The 20,771-nt window shown below is 43.4% G+C and overlaps 1 protein-coding gene across 2 annotated transcripts in view; it reads right to left on the reverse strand.

Moving 5' to 3' along the window:
* fdxr (ferredoxin reductase) overlaps positions 1–20,771 on the reverse strand; it is a 96,270-nt gene that overhangs the window by 59,778 nt on the left and 15,721 nt on the right. For both annotated transcript variants that reach the window (XM_060940289.1, XM_060940290.1), the window contains exon 3: positions 3,538–3,633. In XM_060940289.1, the coding sequence (XP_060796272.1) occupies positions 3,538–3,633 (96 nt within the window). The remainder of the gene's footprint in view (positions 1–3,537; positions 3,634–20,771) is intronic.

Below are 20,771 nucleotides of genomic sequence, written 5' to 3' on the forward strand. Positions count from 1 at the left end.
AAAATCCCAGAACCACACGGGGGGACCTAGTGAATGACCTGCAGAGAGCTGGGACCAAAGTAACAAAGGCTACCATCAGTAACACACTACGCCGCCAGGGACTCAAATCCTGCAGTGCCAGACGTGTCCCCCTGCTTAAGCCAGTACATGTCCAGGCCCATCTGAAGTTTGCTAGAGAGCATTTGGATGATCCAGAAGAGGATTGGGAGAATGTCATATGGTCAGATGAAACCAAAATAGAACTTTTTGGTAAAAACTCAACTTGTCGTGTTTGGAGGAGAAAGAATGCCGAGTTGCATCCAAAGAACACCATACCTACTGTGAAGCATGGGGGTGGAAACATCATGCTTTGGGGCTGATTTTCTGCAAAGGGACCAGGACGACTGATCCGTGTAAAGGAAAGAATGAATGGGGCCATGTATCGTGAGATTTTGAGTGAAAACCTCCTTCCATCAGCAAGGGCATTGTAGATGAACCGTGGCTGGGTCTTTCAGCATGACCATGATCCCAAACACACCGCCCGGGCAACGAAGGAGTGGCTTCGTAAGAAGCATTTCAAGGTCCTGGCGTGGCCTAGCCAGTCTCCGGATCTCAACCCCATAGAAAATCTTTGGAGGGAGTTGAAAGTCCGTGTTGCCCAGCGACAGCCCCAAAACATCACTGCTCTAGAGGAGATCTGCATGGAGGAATGGGCCAAAATACCAGCAACAGTGTGTGAAAACCTTGTGAAGACTTACAGAAAATATTTGACCTCTGTCATTGCCAACAAAGGGTATATAACAAAGTATTGAGATGAACTTTTGTTATTGACCAAATACTTATTTTCCACCATAATTTGCAAATAAATTCTTTAAAAATCCTACAATGTGATTTCCTGGATTCTTTCCCCCATTCTGTCTCTCATAGTTGAGGGATACCTGTGATGAAAATTACAGGCCTCTCTCATCTTTTTAAGTGGGAGAACTTGCACAATTGGTGACTGACTAAATACTTTTTTGCCCCACTGTAGCTATAGTTCAATAATTTGGCTCATTAGCTTTCCCTAAATAACCTTCCTGTCATGACAACCTGCTGATGATACACAACAAATGTCAAACTATTACATAAAGTCTAACAAGAGGCTATACATATTCATGAAAACATGCAATATGCATTTCATCTGTGGCATTAATAGCAATTGGACGGCAATAAATCAAATGACACTGCACGTGCTCAGATGGCAGGTGTTCAAATGACAGGTATATTAGCAAATCAATCTTATCAGTCTGATTACACCCATTCAGTAATATTAACCTGCCACAAAGAGTTCAGTTCACAGCTGTGGTGTCACATTTAAGTCAACGTGGCTCATGCATCAGACATTTTCCTTTACAGAATGCTAAGCGTATTGTTGCCATGTGACCAAATAGTTTACAGTTCACAGCCCATGTTCTACCTGAAACAACCCTGTTTCCTGAAAAAGTTGGGGCACTGTAAAATGTAAATCAAAACAGAAAGTGATGATTCACAAAGCATGGGCTTCCTGTTTTCATTGAACAAATGGGACAAAGAATGACAATGATCACATCACATATTCAAACTGAGAAATTTCATTCTTGTTTGAAAAACAGATGCTTGTTTTGAATTTAATGCCAGAATCATGTTTCAGAAAAAGGGGAGCATGTTTATCACTGCTTTGCATCTCCTTATCTTTTAACAACACACTGTAAATGTTTGGGAACTGAGGAGACCAACTGCTGTAGTTCTGAAAGTGAAATGTTGTCCCATTCTTGCCTGATATACAACTTCAGTTGCTCAACAGGGTTTCCCTTTGTCCTTTTTTTTTTTTTTTCTGCTTCATAATGCGCCAAATGTTTTAAATGGGAGACAAGTCTGGACTGCAGGCAGGCCAGTTTAGCACCTGGACTCTTTTACTCTGGAGCCATGCAGTTGTAATATGTACAGAATTCAGTTTGGCATTGTCTTGCTGAAAGAAGGAAGGCCTTCCTTGAAAAAGATTTTGTCTGGATGGCAGCATATTGCTCTGAAATGTGTATATATAATCATTCAGCATTAATGATGCCTTCCCAGATGTACAAGCTATCCATGTCATGTGCACTAATGCCCCCTCATAACATCACAGATGCTGGCATTTGAACTGTGCACCGATAACAAGCTGGATGGTCCCTCTCCTCTTTAGCCTGGAGGACGTGGTGTCCATGATTTCTAAAAAGAATTTCTACTTTTGATTCGTCAGACCTCGGGACAATTTTCCACTTTGCCTCAGTCCATCATAAAAGAGCTCGGGCCCAGAGAAGGTGGCGGTGTTTCTGGATATTGTTTATATCTGGTTTTAACTTGCATTTGTGGATGCAGTAATGATATGTTTTCACAGACGATGGTTTTCTGATGAGTTCCTGAGCCCATACAGTGATTTCCACTACAGACACGTGTCTGCTTTTAATGCAGTGTCTTCTGATGGCCTGAAGATCACAGGCATCTAGTGTCAGTTTTCAGCCTTGTCTCTTGCCTACAGAGATTTCTCCAGATTCTCTGACTCTTTTAATGATAGATGATGTGATCCCTAAATTCTTTACACTGAGGAACATTATTCTGAAATTGTTGCACTGTTTGCCCACACAGTCTTTCACAGAGCGGTGAACCCCTCCCCATCTTTACTTCTGAGAGACTCCACCTCTCTGGGATGCTCTTTTAATACCCAATCATATTACTGACCTGGGGCGGCACGGTGGTGTAGTGGTTAGCGCTGTCGCCTCACAGCAAGAAGGTCCGGGTTCGAGCCCCGTGGCCGGCGAGGGCCTTTCTGTGCGGAGTTTGCATGTTCTCCCCGTGTCCGCGTGGGTTTCCTCCGGGTGCTCCGGTTTCCCCCACAGTCCAAAGACATGCAGGTTAGGTTAACTGGTGACTCTAAATTGACCGTAGGTGTGAATGTGAGTGTGAATGGTTGTCTGTGTCTATGTGTCAGCCCTGTGATGACCTGGCGACTTGTCCAGGGTGTACCCTGCCTTTCGCCCGTAGTCAGCTGGGATAGGCTCCAGCTTGCCTGCGACCCTGTAGAACAGGATAAAGCAGCTACAGATAATGAGATGAGGTGAGATTACTGACCTGTTCCCAATTAACCTAGTTAGATGCAAGAAATTCTACCAAGTGATTTCCTGTCTTTTGTTGCAATTGTCCCAACTTTTTGGAAAAGCGTTTTTGGCATTAAATTCAAATTGAGCATATATTTTTTAAAAACAATAAAATTTCTCAGTTTCAACGTTTGATAGGTCTTTTCAATGAAACATAAGACTTCTGTGATTTGAAAATCGCCACAATCTGTTTTTCATTTATATTTTACATAGTGTCCCAACTTTTTTGGAACTAGGGTTGTACATTTTTAGTGTCCTGCAGACTGTTTTGTATTTGCACTTCGTGTATTCTTGTGTACAGTAGTCTTGCAGAAACGACATTTTGCCAACTGTTGTACCATTATCGTGCTGCTTAATTTTCTTAATTTCTATTAAAAAAAAAAAAAAAAAAAGAACGAAAACTAACCTTAACCTCAGGGTGATCCGGAGCCACACCAAATCGAACCAGGCCAAATGGGACAGGCAGGCGCTCATAGATATCTACAACCATGTCACTCCTGGCCTGAGACAGAGCACATACACTTATAAATATTCAACAAACAAATCGATTAGCGCGTGTTTACAAGGAATAGATTCGGAATAGATTCAGTGCTGAACGTGTGCTGCAAAGGTAAGGAGTTATGTGTATTCATCTTTGAAGTGGCATGTAAAAATAGAGTAACAGGAGTGCTCTGAGAGCACAATATCCCCCGCTGGCAACTATTCCATAACTCTGGTAAAATGTGACCCAATTGAACGAAATTATGCAATATGCGTATTACCGACATATAACAAAGAATCCTGTCAAGTTTTGTGAAATTCCTCCAAAAATTGTGAAAGGGGTTGATTTCAGAAGTTAAGCACCCTTCCTGGGACGGACATCGCCACGACATAATCCCCCTTCGGGTCTTTCGGCCAGCGGGGGAACAAAAATTGTGAGGGAAGTTGATTTCAGAAAGCAAGCACACCTTGATGAAATTGCCAAAATACAAGTTTGTTAATAATCAAGGGCATAACTCTGGGAAAAATTTGTCCAAATTAAACAAAATTTCAATCTGCGTATAACGGTCATATAACAAAACCTTCTGCCAAGTTTTGGTGAAATTCCTCCAGGAATTGTGAGAGGAGTTGATTTCAGAAGAACGTACACCCTCAGGAAATTCTCAAAGTACAAGTTATTTAATCAAGGGTCAAAACTCTCGGAAAATTTTCGCAAATGAAATTAAATCGCAATATGCGTATTACCGTCATATAACAAGGCTTTTTGCCAAGCTTTGAGAAATTCGTCCAAAAATTGTGAGAGGGTCAGAAGGCGAGCACACAAAGTACAAGGTTATTAATCAAGGGACACAACTCTGGTAAAATGCGACCGAATTTAATAAAATTATAATATGCGTACTACCGACGTATAACAATGCATCTTGTCAGGTTTGGTGAAATTCCTCCAAAAATTGTGAACGGAGTTGATTTCAGAAGGAAAACGCACTCGTGAAATTATCAAAGTATAATTTTGTTAATCAAGGGCTGTAACTCTGGTAAAATGCAGCTGAATTGAACGAAATTACAATATGTGTAATACCGACATATAACAAAGAATCCTGCCAAGTTTCATGAAATTCCTCCAAAAATTGTGAGAAGAGTTGATTTCAGAAGGTGGGCACCCTTCCCGGGATGGATGGACAGACAGACGGACATTGCCACGACACAATCTCCCTTTGGGCCTTTCAGCCAGTGGGGGATAATAAAAATTACTGAATCATATTGGACCTAGTTGCATAGATTCAAGTTTTAAGGACAAAATCTTCTAATAGAAGACACAGGCAAATCTTTCTTCTCGAATTGTTGCTCTAAAACAACTTTATAATTTCTTTGCTCTTACATTTTGTTTCACTTAACAGTTCTCTTCTGTAACATTAGATCTAACAAGCTACTTTCTCTGTTCTCTGAAATCTCACTTATGTTACATCCCATGACGACCATGTACCTGTTTCCTACTGCAGTCATGCTAGGATTTAACTTGATAAAGTTTTCCTCACGTCATACCAATAGAAAATGGTGCACGGTGGTGCTTGAAAGTTTGTGAACCCTTTACGATCTTCTATATTTCTAGGGGGGAGGGGAAAAAAAAAAAAAAAGAGACCAAAAACATGATCAGATTTTCGCACAAATCCTACAACCCCGATTCCAAAAAAGTTGGGACAAAGTACAAATTGTAAATAAAAACGGAATACAATAATTTAAAAATCTCAAAAACTGATATTGTATTCACAATAGAACATAGACAACATATCAAATGTCGAAAGTGAGACATTTTGAAATTTCATGCCAAATATTGGCTCATTTGAAATTTCATGACAGCAACACATCTCAAAAAAGTTGGGACAGGGGCAATAAGAGGCTGGAAAAGTTAAAAGGTACAAAAAAGGAACAGCTGGAGGACCAAATTGCAACTCATTAGGTCAATTGGCAATAGGTCATTAACATGACTGGGTATAAAAAGAGCATCTTGGAGTGGCAGCGGCTCTCAGAAGTTAAGATGGGAAGAGGATCACCAATCCCCCTAATTCTGCACCGACAAATAGTGGAGCAATATCAGAAAGGAGTTCGACAGTGTAAAATTGCAAAGAGTTTGAACATATCATCTACAGTGCATAATATCATCAAAAGATTCAGAGAATCTGGAAGAATCTCTGTGCGTAAGGGTCAAGGCCGGAAAACCATACTGGGTGCCCGTGATCTTCGGGCCCTTAGACGGCACTGCATCACATACAGGCATGCTTCTGTATTGGAAATCACAAAATGGGCTCAGGAATATTTCCAGAGAACATTATCTGTGAACACAATTCACCGTGCCATCCGCCGTTGCCAGCTAAAACTCTATAGTTCAAAGAAGAAGCCGTATCTAAACATGATCCAGAAGCGCAGACGTCTTCTCTGGGCCAAGGCTCATTTAAAATGGACTGTGGCCAAGTGGAAAACATTTCCTCTCCAGGATTATTTTTAGCTGATGCAACTCGTGTCTCATGTCTTCAGTATTGCTTCCATAGATGGATGCAAAGGGTAGCAGAGCTGCTTCATCACAAAATGTAGTGTTTATGGGATTCGGTGCTGGGACGCCCCTCATCACTTGACAGTTGGGTTGAGAAAACAGTCTGTTGATCTCACTTTCAATTCATCTTACATCATAAAACAGAAGATACGACAAAAAAGACAAGCAACTAGAATCCTACATTAGACAAGAATGGGTTAACATTCCTATCCCTAAACTTGAGCAACTTGTCTCCTCAGTCCCCAGACGTTTACAGACTGTTGTAAAGAGAAAAGGGGATGTCTCACAGTGGTAAACATGGCCTTGTCCCAACTTTTTTGAGATGTGGTGTTGTCATGAAATTTAAAATCACCTAATTTTTCTCATTAAATGATACATTTTCTCAGTTTAAACATTTGATATGTCATCTATGTTCTATTCTGAATAAAATATGGAATTTTGAAACTTCCACATCATTGCATTCCGTTTTTATTTACAATTTGTACTTTGTCCCAACTTTTTTGGAATCAGGGTTGTAAAAGTAGATAATGAGAACCTAATTAAACAAACAAGACAAAAATATCATCCACGGTCATTTATTTATTACGGAAAACGATCCAAGATGACACATCAATGACCGGTAATTAATAGTTCGTGAAACTTTACAGGTTTACAGGAAACAGGCAAGGCAAACCTTGTGGATGGATTTACAACTATGAGAGAGATAATAAGGCGGCACGGTGGTGTAGTGGTTAGCGCTGTCGCCTCACAGCAAGAAGGTCCTGGGTTCGAGCCCCAGGGCCGGTGAGGGCCTTTCTGTGTGGAGTTTGCATGTTCTCCCCGTGTCCGCGTGGGTTTCCTCCGGGTGCTCCGGTTTCCCCCACAGTCCAAAGACATGCAGGTTAGGTTAACTGGTGACTCTAAATTGAGCGTAGGTGTGAATGTGAGTGTGAATGGTTGTCTGTGTCTATGTGTCAGCCCTGTGATGACCTGGTGACTTGTCCAGGGTGTACCCCGCCTTTCGCCCGTAGTCAGCTGGGATAGGCTCCAGCTTGCCTGCGACCCTGTAGAAGGATAAAGCGGCTAGAGATAATGAGATGAGATGAGATGAGAGAGATAATAAATTGCAGAGCTTTTATTATGTTTTTTAATAAACATTATGATCTCAGCATGTGGAGTGTGCTTATTGTTTTCTCTCTCTCTTTTTTTTTTTTGGGGGGGGGGGGGGGGGGGTTTAAAAAACCAAAACACTGTTTATAGGTTTTTCTTTGCAATCTTTTTTCTCATTTCCTGCTTTAAGCTGGAATCTCATCTCATCTCTCATCTCATTATCTCTAGCCGCTTTATCCTTCTACAGGGTCGCAGGCAAGCTGGAGCCTATCCCAGCTGACTACGGGCGAAAGGCAGGGTACACCCTGGACAAGTCGCCAGGTCATCACAGGGCTGACACATAGACACAGACAACCATTCACACTCACATTCACACCTACGGTCAATTTAGAGTCACCAGTTAACCTAACCTGCATGTCTTTGGACTGTGGGGGAAACCGGAGCACCCGGAGGAAACCCACGCGGACACGGGGAGAACATGCAAACTCCGCACAGAAAGGCCCTCGCCGGCCCCGGGGCTCGAACCCGGACCTTCTTGCTGTGAGGCGACAGCGCTAACCACTACACCACCGTGCCGCCTAAGCTGGAATTTAAAAACAAAAAAAAATCAGCACAAGTTGCTGGAAAGGAAGGACTTTTTTTAAAAAAAGAAAACCATATACATGTGCTTGAAGCTTCTTTCTCACGGTTTTATTTAAAGAAAGCTGTCTCCTCCTGTATCTCTTCAGAGCTTCATTCATCATCCTCAACTCTCAAGCTTTGGGCCAAATTACGCTTCAAAATCCCGACTGAGAAAGAATAATTTAGTTGTTTACACTTTGTAGTAATATACTGAAACCTAATACAAAGGCATAGAATAAAGTATAAATAAAGATGGCAGCTTGTGAGACCTTTAAAGATGCGTACAGCTGTGTGACTGATGAACAGATTTTCGATGTGTCCATGGCAGCTCCATTACATACTCAAGTCTCATTTGGCACGGATTTACGGACATGGCTCTACACAGAAAGAGGCATAAAATCTGCCTTTCTTGGAACATCTGAGCAGATGTTTGATTGTGACGGAAGGGCAAAGGCCTGGTCTGTATACACAACTTTCCCAAACTTTGACCTTTCCCATGATTCACTGTTGCGTTATAGCAGAAGCCGGGATCTTTATTCCGCTCCACTGTGTTTACGTTTGTAGTTAACGCTAACTGCTAGGTCAGTAAGAGCAAAGGTGACTAAAAGATGGTTACACTGGTCCAATTTTCTGATGTGCTCTGGGGATAATACGATCAAAACGCCCCATCCATCTACCCTCACGGAATGGATAGACGACATGAAGTTGTGGCCGGACATCAGCTACATTGACTGTCATTTATTTTATTCTTAGTGACGGTGTTGATGGTGAAGAGATAAGGAACTATAAAAGCACAGACGCGTACAATTATGTACACAGTAATAAAACTGGCTACCGGTAAATTACGTGTAAAAGAGAGGGTGAGCTTGTTTGCTTAAGGCTGAAGTTGAGTCTAGCCAGAGCATGAACAAACCCAAACAACTGGCTTGGGTAACGATAAGAGCCAATGGCATGATAGAAACAGTGGGCTGTTCCTGCCTTGCAGGGTTTGGGAAATCCTATAGTCATGCAGTAGCTATCATCTGGAACGTAGGCGATGTCAGAGTAGAGCGATCGTATTGGTTTACTAATATTGTAGTGTTTATATTTGGACAAAAGCGTCTGCCAAATACCACAACCATAACCACATTAACAATAAACACCTACAGTGGTGCTTGAAAGTTTGTGAACCCTTTAGAATTTTCTATATTTCTGCATAAATAGGACCTAAAACATCATCAGATTTTCACACAACTCCTAAAAGTAGATAAAGAGAACCCAGTTAAACAAATGAGACAAAAATATTATACTTGGTCATTTATTTATTGAGGAAAAGGATCCAATATTACCTATCTGTGAGTGGCAAAAGTATGTGAACCTTTGCTTTCAGTATCTGGTGTGACCCCCTTGTGCAGCAATAACTGCAACTAAACGTTTGCGGTAACTGTTGATCAGTCCTGCACACCGGCTTGGAGGAATTTTAGCCCGTTCCTCCGTACAGAACAGTTTCAACTCTGGGATGTTGGTGGGTTTCCTCACATGAACTGCTTGCTTCAGGTTCTTCCACAACATTTCCATTGGTTTAAGGTCAGGACTTTGACTTGGCCATTCCAAAACATTAGCTTTATTCTTCTTTAACCATTCTTTAGTAGAACGACTTGTGTGCTTAGGGTCGTTGTCTTGCTGCATGACCCACCTTCTCTTGAGATTCAGTTCATGGACAGATGTCCTGACCATTTTCCTTTAGAATTCGCTGGTATAATTCAGAATTCATTGTTCCATCAGTGATGGCAAGCCATCCTGGCCCAGATGCAGCAAAACAGGCCCAAACCATGATACTACCACCACCATGTTTCACAGATAGGTTAAGGTTCTTATGCTGGAATGCAGTGTTTTCCTTTCTCCAAACATAACACTTCTCATTTAAACCAAAATTTCTATTTTGGTCTCATCCAGCCACAAAACATTTTTCCAATACCCTTCTGGCTTGTCCACATGATCTTTAGCAAACTGCAGATGAGCAGCAATGTTCTTTTTGGAGAGCAGTGGCTTTCTCCTTGCAACCCTGCCATGCACACCATTGTTGTTCAGTGTTCTCCTGATGGTCAACTCATGAACATTAACATTGGCCAATGTGAGAGAGGCCTTCAGTTGCTTAGAAGTTACCCTGGGGTCCTTTGTGACCTCGCCGACTATTACACGCCTTGCTCTTGGAGTGATCTTCGTTGGTCGACCACTCCTGGGGAGGGTAACAATGGTCTTGAATTTCCTCCATTTGTACACAATCTGTCTGACTGTGGATTGGTGGAGTCCAAACTCTTTAGAGATGGTTTTGTAACCTTTTCCAGCCTGATGAGCATCAACGATGCTTTTTCTGAGGTTCTCAGAAATCTCCTTTGTTCGTGCCATGATTCACTTCCACAAACATGTGTTGTGAAGATCAGACTTTGATAGATCCCTGTTCTTTAAATAAAACAGGGTGCCCACTCACACCTGATTGTCATCCCATTGACTGAAAACTCCTGACTCTAATTTCACCTTCAAATTAACTGCTAATCCTAGAGGTTCACATACTTTTGCCACTCACAGATATGTAATATTGGATCATTTTCCTCAATAAATAAATGACCAAGTATAATATTTTTGTCTCATTTGTTTAACTGGGTTCTCTTTATCTACTTTTAGGACTTGTGTGAAACTCTGATGTTTTAGGTTATATTTATGCAGAAATATAGAAAATTCTAAAGGGTTCACAAACTTTCAAGCACCACTGTAGCTCTAGTCCAGGGATGAAAATGAAAAATATTTAAAAAGTCTGAAAAAAGCCAGGGGTTTGGGGGTCGCAGGCATCCAGCGGGGTCCAGGAGCACAGCCCCGGGAGCTAATGATTTTTGGCTATTTTTTTACCCCAAAACCATTAAATTTTATCAGCAAAAAGTTGCAGTTTATTTGGAAATAAATTCCCCTTCTTGGTGGACGACCAGGTGAAAATGATTAATATGGTACACAAGACTTGTTTTTAATCGATTCACATTTGATGATTTCAAAAAATCAATGCACCTTTTAATAAAAACGAGCTCTACAGTATTATATTTCTGCATTTTTGCTATTCATGTCTTTGTTAACATGTGGATATCGATGTAAATGAATGAATATATAATTTTTTAAAAATATATAATGGAGACTGGGCTGCTTTCTCTGAAGTTCTTTTCATAATAGTGATAAGGTTACAATACTTTTCACAATACAATATTATTCACACGATCAGCTACTGATATCACAGGCTTTACAGTGTTGGTGTGGCCATCTGTGCTTTTCACCACTGGTTGATGTATATGAGCTGCACTGCTACTATCACTAGTCTGAAGTGATGCTGGTAACTGGTAGTTTGTCCTCAGAAGTTTCAGTTTGTCTAAAATGATATCATCAGTCTCGTATGAAATTTATGTTCTTTGTTGATCTACTCTAATCCTTTAAAATGAAGTGCAAACCAGAATAAAGTTCTATCATATACAATGAACAAAAATATAAACGCAGCGGTCCATATTTTATGAAATACAAATGTTCAGATAGAAATTCATTTTCATTTTCGATGTGCCCGAGCCCAGTCCAGACGAGAACGTCGTCGCCCAGCAGTCAGGTTCAATCCTCGATGAGGTCTACGTGCATGGAGGCCAGCTTCTCTGAGTCGGTTTCTCACAGTTTGACTGCTGACCCTGTGATTGTGTCTCCCCACGGTCTCATCTGCGGTCCGTGTTGCAGTCCGGCACCGATCACGCAGGTGGGTCAGACGGATATGCCGGTCTTGTGCTGGAGTGGTGACACGTGGCCTGCGTGCATGTGGCATGTTGTCTGTGGTGCCATGCTGCTGAAATCGTCGTCGGAGGCGGACTATCTTGGAATAGCACCCCCAATTGACGCCCTACAGCTCTGATGGACATTCCAGCCTGCAGCATGCCAATGGCTCGTTCCCGGTTGATTCTGGTCATCTGTGGCATCTTGATATTTGAACATTTTTGTCATTTTAGGGTGGCCTTTTATTGGCCCCACATAAAGGATGGTCATGACATGCATTACTCAGTGAAATTTTTGTCTGCAATGGTCACACCCAACTGGATCATGGATTATCTCAAGTCTGGGCACTGCTCAGAACTTGAGTAGAGGGACATTTTTTTTTCAAAAAATGTTTACTGGTATGCTATACCATCATTTGATGTGGGCGGAAAAAAAAAATCAGTATCGGATGTACAAAATAAATAAAATCGTTAGGTGCTGCGTTTATATTTTTGTTCAGTGTACTTCTCTTCAGCTTTCTTCTGATGGCATCATGCTAGCAGGAGGTCTTGCATGTTAAGCAGGCAACATTCAACATCACTCCCCTTTCAACTGTTGTGTGTACTAACAAGATTTTATCTGGACAGGATGTTGTGTAATGTAATACAGATACCATATGGTCAATGTGAAGATCGAGATGGTGAGTTTGAATTAAAGAACAGGCATGTACAATGGGCATTACATATTGGAAATTTTTTTTTTAAATCAAAAACTACAAGTTCATCTCGGCCTAAAAAAATTGGGCAGACGCTCCCGCGCGGCACATGCCAGCAATTCCCCCCCCGTCCCCCTATGAAATGAGCAATAAGTAGGAGAGTTATACATGGTATCATACCTAAAATTTCATCAGAAATATAGATATGATACTATGATTCTCCCCAACATGCTACATTAGATAAGCTAACCTCATTTATAAAAGATACACACTTTATATATGACATGTATTTGATAAATATATATCATCTCATTATCTCTAGCCGCTTTATCCTGTTCTACAGGGTCGCAGGCAAGCTGGAGCCTATCCCAGCTGACTATGGGCGAAAGGCGGGGTACACCCTGGACAAGTCGCCAGGTCATCACAGGGCTGACACATAGACACAGACAACCATTCACACTCACATTCACACCTACGGTCAATTTAGAGCCACCAGTTAACCTAACCTGCATGTCTTTGGACTGTGGGGGAAACCGGAGCACCCGGAGGAAACCCACGCGGACACGGGGAGAACATGCAAACTCCACACAGAAAGGCCCTCGCCGGCCCTGGGGCTCGAACCCGGACCTTCTTGCTGTGAGGCAACAGCGCTAACCACTACACCACCATGCCGCACCATATATATATTACACACACCATGGCATTGATTCGTGCAATGTACATTATAAATAATATAATGAATCATTGAAGAGGCAAACTAATTTTCGACCTACCCTTGTGTTTTTTGGTGTATATGTGAAGTTTGATAGCCCTTGCCCCTCTCCTAGCTTACCGTAGTTTATCATGTCAGAACACAATGAGCAAAGTACTTTTCCTGGGACGTCTATTTTCCGTATGTGATCACCGAGCTTCGTTGCGACAGTCTGCTCGTCGATCTCGACATTCTTTCTAGCCAAGCCCATCGAAAACAGTTCTTTATTCCTGCACCTTTATCAATCTCCCTCGCTCGATCCTCTTCTTTCTTATCTAGGACTTTTGCCATTGTCGATATGCTAAAATATCCCACCTGAATACGTGTCTTTCAGATGTTACAAATGCGTATCGTCAAACAGTGTGTACGGTCGGTGAACGGCGATTGCAAGCCACGCGTGGAGAGCATGTGTACTTGTGTTTATACACTGCACGCGATGGGATTTCCCGAAAATTCTACCGCAAATAAGTCGAACATTGTCGCAAAAGTGAATGTTAATTACGACATGTCGGAAGACTCGAGTGTGTTAATCCGGAGCCCACCAAGAATCAAGACGTTTTAAGGTGACCACAGATCGTTACCCATACCCCCTCCGAAAATTTCTCAACGGATTTACGTCGATCTCAAAAATGATCATTTTGGTCTGAAAAAATCGGAAATCCGCCGATCGGCGGAAAATTCTCATCCCTGCTCGTCTACTAGAACTCTACCAGTCTACTCATTGTTCTCCCCAGAGCGCTTTTGCGTGTTGGGGCCGACACGCTTTAATTTCATGCTGATGCTATTTTTTTGCTCCGACACTCGTTGAAAAATCACGCAAGACTCCTGCCTTGTGATGTTTGGGGCATATTTTGAAGTAAAATCAGTGTTTTGGGCCGTTTTGCGGTCATGATGCGCTCAGGCAGACCGGAAATACCACTGGGAAATCCCCAATCACTTTGCTGCTGTACTGGTACCATGAAGCTTCAGTGCATGATGAGATCATGGTTTATGGTTTTTGTGTGGTGGGTATACAGTACGTCTCCACATTTCAATCATGCCGAAAAGAGGCTCGAATGGCGCTTGGCGCCCCAGAGGTTCATATTTTCGACAGCTACTTAGTTAGTTATGGCCGGGTTCTTGCCCAAACTGATAAATCACATCATCAGTTTTTCTCTGGCTAATCAGACACAAGGTACACCACCACTTTTGCTGGAGCAGTTGGGGGGGGGGGTTAGCCACCTTGTTCAAGGGCACTTGAGCCAGTCCTGCTGGTTCAGGGAATCGACCCAGTGACCTTTTGGTCCCAAAGTTGTTTCTTTAACCATTTGGCCATGGCTTCCCCAAGCTAAATGAGAGTAGGACAGAAGAGCCAGAAAGAGAGGAGGAAAGAAGTGAAATCGAAGACATTGTTGACACAGTAGATTTATCGGAAATTGAAGATGATAGGCCACCAAAGGGAAAAAAAAAAAGGACCAAGCAAAGGACGTCTGGTTTTGATGAAAACTGGCTTAAAAGGAGTTTCTCTGGCTTAGGGAGGTACTCAATGGGAAAGGTAACTTTTATTCTAAAATAACTAAGGGCCCGTTTACACGAGGACGCTGTCGGGTAAAAACGACTAAATATTTTATCAGAAGTGCCTTTCGTCTACACGGGGACGGCGTTTCCGAGGCTGCTCCAAGACCTTCAAGCTGCTCTGGCAGCTTTAATAAACGTCCAGGAGTCCTTCGAACATCTATACCGAATCTGCACATATACCGTTAATGAACAGAGGCGGGTATAGCATGCTCTTACTTTTTTACCTACTTTCTTACTTACCATAGCCAGAGTAGTCAAAGTTTTTGCGGCGCAGATGTGCAGATCAGACAAGACGGAAGACGTTGCGCATGCGTGCAGGCATAGCGGAGGTCTTTCACAGCACCACCTAGCCGCCTGGCATGCACATCCAATTGAATTCCACACATTCATGTGTCACCGTATAGACGCAGATTTCCTCCTTGAAAACGGTCGTGTAGACGCGGAAAAAAGTGAGAACGAAAACGGACTTTTGCGTTTTTGTTTCAGACCGTCCTCGTGTAAAGTGGGCCGAAGAGTGGTCAAAAATATAATGATGAAAGAATAATGTTCTTAAAAAATAATGTCTAAACATCAATGGAAAACGTCAAAGTCAAAAATCAAAGTCCCTTCTGTGCCAGGATCTGGTCTTCCCAGGCAGTCTCCTGTCCCAGTACTACCCAATTCCTTAAGGCATATGGGTGCGGCGCTGATCTCCGATTTGTTAGCCCTCGGCCTCTCGCCTATTATATAGCTATGGTTACAGTGGGGGGCTGGTCCTCTGGTAACCGTGAGAGCTTGACTCCCCCACTCGTACCTGTATTGCAGCGTGCCTTGCCAGATGGCAGTAGGTACCATTTTTATGATGGTCTTTGGTACGACCTGACCACGAGTAGAACTCGTGATCTCCTGGTCAAGAGGCGGTCATGCTAACCACTAGGCCAGCTCGCAGTGAATGGTAAACGTAGTACTTTATTATTCTTGGAGGGCCTCAAAGCCAAAGGGTGTATATCCAGTTTGCACATCAAGATTTCATCCTTGTGTGACTAGCTCCAGTATATAGGGTATTATTGTGATTATTATTATTATATTATGGTTTACACTGTCGATATGTGTACTAGTAGCAGTATTATTGCTCAAACTTGTTGTTTATTCTAAGATGCTTTTGTTAAGGTGCTTAAAAGGTGTCTGAAGTATTAAGTAGGCCTAAGTATAAAGGTGCTACTCAAGATTGTGGCATTTGTGCAGTCTGCAGGGGGTATTATTTATTTATTTATTTTTAAACTGCAACAGAACTCATTTAAACTTTTGGTTAGTGGTGTTCTGGCAATGGTTCAGGTAATAAAATAACATTATTATATCCTACTGTGGCAGCGGGGGTGTGGTCAAGTATCGGTCTATGACCGGAGGGCGGAGTCAGGGAAGGTAAGTGGCAGAATCACTGCACCTGACGTTAATGTGTTTGTGTGCCTTCCCCAGTGACCGCGCCCTATTTAAGGAGAGAGAGCGAGAGCAGAGGGAGCTCTCTCCCCAACCAGACGACTGATGTGTGTGCGTGTGTCTGAGTATGTGTGAGTGTGTATATAGAAGCTGACATTGTTGCTCGGGGGTGCGCCCCACCCGCTGGAGGACGGCCCGGCGAAGGTCCGCGTAGGCCAGCCGGCGGTTGGCGGGGAGCTGTAGCGCGGCCAGCTGCACCTCTCCCGTTAGCAGGGGGAGGAGGCGCACCACGCGCTGTTCCACCGGCCACCCCGAGGTCTCTGCTACCTGCTTAAAGAGTGTGAGGAAGGCCTCAAGGTCGTCCTGCGGGCCCATCTTCGTGAGGGTGAGGGGGGAAGGGCCCGCGGCGGTGGAGATGGTGGACCCCGCTGACGCGAGGAGGTGCTGGAACGCCCGACGATCTTCCTGTTGCACCAGCACCAGGGCCTCGAACCGTTGTTCTTGCTCCTTTCAGAGGGCGAGCAGCGCCTGGTGCTGGCTCTGTTGGGCCATGGCGAGGGCGTGGATCAGGTCGGCGAAGGGGGAGGACTCCATGGGGCTGTTCTCTTCTGTGCTCGTCCCAGGTTTCAGCACCACTGTGACAGTTCGTGTAGGTGGGTGGAGCACAGAAGGACGGCAGGCCAGAACTGAGTTCACAAAACTCTCTTTTATTCAGCTTTTCAGCTTCTATATACACACTCACACACATCAGTCGTCTGGTTGGGGAGAGAGCTCCCTCTGCTCTCGTTCTCTCTCCTTAAATAGGGCGCGGTCACTGGGGAAGACACACAAACATTAATTAACGTCAGGTGCAGTGATTCTGCCACTTACCTTCCCTGACTCCGCCCTCCGGTCATAGACCGATGCTTGACCACGCCCCCGCTGCCACACCTACATTGTTGTCAGATGATGACTATTTATTGCTCATGTGAACCCCATTGTTGTAGCAACCTTTTCAACCATGTTAACAGTAAAAAGCAAGTGTCAGTAGCACCCTAAAATGCTCCTAAAAGTCACCAAATGCCAGCCAATGGGCTCCCTTTTTTAAAAATTTTCTGGGGTAGGCCCCCCGGACCCCCCAAAAGTTAGGGCTTTATTTTAATCCTGGGGAGAACACTGCTACTGTACCGTGATGTCTCTTGTATCAGCTCAAAAAGCAAAAGCTCGGTCAGAGAGGCAAAGGCTAACCATTTTAATGCAGATGCAAATGTTGTCAAATTTTGGAAACAATAAAAACATACCATACTTAGATAATACCTTCAAGCCTGAAGGCCAGGCATTGCCCGAATTCCTGATTTACATAACCAAAACATTCGGGCAGAAATATTTTAGTGAGTTAGGCCCGTTCGGGCACACCTATGGTCTTTAAGCACAAAAATTATTTTCAAGCGAGCACCTTACGAAAAACAAGACGTATTAACCAGCATCCTCGCCTCCCCTGTGATCACCGTTTTGTTTTTTCTTCCTGATTTGTAACTGCGATTCTGATTGGCTCGCTTCAGGTGCGCATTTCTGCTTTTCATCACTACGAGTGGTCGCCGGTGCCGTCTACGTTTTCCCGGGCTGACTTCAAGACGTCTGCGCATTATATATACACACACACACACACACACACTATATTGCCAAAAGTATTTGCTCACCCATCCAAATTATCGGAATCAGGTGTTCCAATCACTTCCATGGCCACAGGTGTATAAAATCAAGCACCTAGGCATGCAGACTGTTTTTACAGTTTGGAGCTGGCCCCTTCCTCTTCCAACATGACTGTGCACCAGTGCACAAAGCAAGGTCCATAAAGACATGGATGACAGAGTCTGGTGTGGATGAACTTGACTGGCCTGCACAGAGTCCTGACCTCAACCCGATAGAACACCTTTGGGATGAATTAGAGCGGAGACTGAGAGCCAGGCCTTCTCGTCCGACATCAGTGTGTGACCTCACAAATGCGCTTCTGGAAGAATGGTCAAAAATTCCCATAAACACACTCCTAAACCTTGTGGACAGCCTTCCCAGAAGAGTTGAAGCTGTTCTAGCTGCAAAGGGTGGATCGACGTCATATTGAACCCTATGGATTAGGAATGGGATGTCACTTAAGCTCATATGTGAGTCAAGGCAGGTGAGCAAATACTTTTGGATATATATACACACACACACACACAGTTAGGTCCATATATATTTGGATACTGACACAAATTTTCTTTTTTTACCTGTTTACTGAAACATATTCAAGTTATAGTTATATAATGGACATGGACAAAGTCCAGACTTTCTGCTTTCATTTGAGGGTATCCACATTCAAATTGGATGAAGGGTTTAGGAGTTTCAGCTCCTTAACATGTGCCACCCTGTTTTTAAAGGGACCAAAAGTAATTGGACAATTGACTCAAAGGCTATTTCATGGGCAGGTGTGGGCAATTCCTTCGTTATGTCGGAGAGCGTACCCAATAAGCCCATGTACCATTTAAGCCCACTTTCAACTTTGAGGTCAAATTACAAAAAAGGAAAACATTTTTTTTTGCCAAAAGTTACTTCATTCAATTAAATAATTTGTTCTTTACGAAGTGTTTTTTATTGCATACCAATAACATTTTGTATGGTTGAATTAGCCCCGCCCATGTGTATACAGTCCCAGGACAACTGACGAGAAGACACAGAAAAACTTTGCACTTTTGCAACCTGTTAGAAATCCCCAATTTTCAACACTTTTCAGCTACATCTTTGGTAAGTATATTGATATTATGTCAAATAAGAGGCAAATGTGCTGATTTTTATTGAAAAAAAACCGATGTGTTTTCTTAAATTATATATTTTCTCTTTTAATGAAAAGATGAGTTTTGTGAGCTTGCAAAAGTAGCTAACCTCTCAAAAAAAAAAAAAAAAAACATGCTAGTGTTGCTAATCCTTCTCCAGCAGAACAGTTAAAGTTGTTAGATAGAAATAGTGACCATTTTATGATTTGTTTAACATTGATATTTAAATATATGTATCATAAAAGGCCCTGTTTAGTTGTGTGTTTACATAAATTAGCCTTTTGAACAGGTGGGCTTAAATGGTACCACCCATTGAAATGTATGCAAACTACAGCTAGCAAATGCTAGGCAAAAGGGGCAGTGCTACAAGCAGCATCATTTTGAAGCACTGCCCCCGACGGCAGCGCGAAATAGCGCTATTAACATAATAGCGAACTATTGTTATCTAATCACCGCTAATCACCCTATTAGCATATTATTAGCGGTTCTTTCATCCTGGTGTGTGGCCGGAGGGGGTGTCACCTGGGCCCCCCATGCCACTGAAGCTAGCATGTAGGTTAAAGACAGAAACTACTGCCGCTTTTCCACTACCAACGCGGCTGAGCCGTGCCGTGCTGAGTCGAGCTGAGCGGGGCTGTTGGCATTGCATTTCGACTACAACCGCGCTGAACCGTGCTGGCTGGAAGTGGGTGGACACATTGGGTGGAGTTAGCGAAAGTGGGTGGACGTCAGGTGATGTCGTTAGGCGGCGCAAACAGTGACCTTTTAAGCGGTAGTCTCACAACCCGGATAGTAAACAATAAACATGGAGGACATGGAGTCGTTAGTGTTGCTGGTCTTGGTGCTGTGGCTTGTTGTCACCGACAACACCAACAGATACTGGCAAGCGCGTATAGATGAGGCGAGGCGCATAAGGCTTCATAATTCTCGTAATTCTCCTTCTTCCGGGTTTACGGCGTTTACAGATCCCAGCGTGCTCGTGGGGCGTGTGAGGACACTCCTCCTCACCAATCAGTGCACAGGGGAGTGTCTGCTCACGCCCCCAGCCTCACTCAGCTCGGTTTGGCTCGCTTCAGCCCCACTCCAAAACCGTGCGAGTTTTGGGTGCTAAGCAGGGCTGAAGCGAGCCGAGTCGTGCTGTTTTTTGGTAGTCGAAACGCGAGCAGTGTCGGGCTGAAGTGAGCTGAAGTGAGCTGAAAAAGGGTAGTGGAAAAGGGCCATATTTTTCCTGTAACTTTAATATAACTGCTGTAACTGTAAGCTGTAGTCAAGCTCAGGTTTCATGCATGGTTTTGTGAGCATAAACTTCTTATATTTTGAAAGGATTTTTTCCTGTAGCCTATTGTTCTCTCTTCAAGCACACCTCATACAATATTTTTTTATCAACTTCTCTGTGTAGAACTGTAAACATAAACATTAATTAGACGTTGTTATGTAATAATAATAATTAAAGCCGCAAGCGGCCTCGACGGGCCCTCGCGCCAGCGGCCAAGGGGGGCGGGGGCATGCTTCCCCGCGAAAAACCTTCCACAGCTTCTTCGGCAAGAGACATTACACCCACAATGGCGACAAAGCACAGAATTGGACACATGGCAACAATAGGGTCTCGCACTGTACGGTGCTCGGGGCCTAATAATAATAATAATAATAATAATAATCCTTCAAAAACAATAGGGTCTCGCACTGGACGGTGCTCGGGCCCTAATAATAATAACTAGAAACTATATGCCAAGCAGGCACCTTAATGCGAGAGGCAAAAATCACAAAACGTTAGGGGGCGCTATAGAGGCCCTGAGGCCCGCCTGGATCTGGTGCGTTGTCGACCATGGCAAGCGCCCCAATAAGGGTCTTGTAAAGAGTTTGCTTGCCAAGGTTGACAAATCAGAAGCTGCAATATCATGTCTGCCAAAACCAGCACCCC

This window comes from Neoarius graeffei, chromosome 14 (assembly GCF_027579695.1).
Source record: "Neoarius graeffei isolate fNeoGra1 chromosome 14, fNeoGra1.pri, whole genome shotgun sequence".
Lineage (NCBI taxonomy): Eukaryota > Metazoa > Chordata > Actinopteri > Siluriformes > Ariidae > Neoarius > Neoarius graeffei.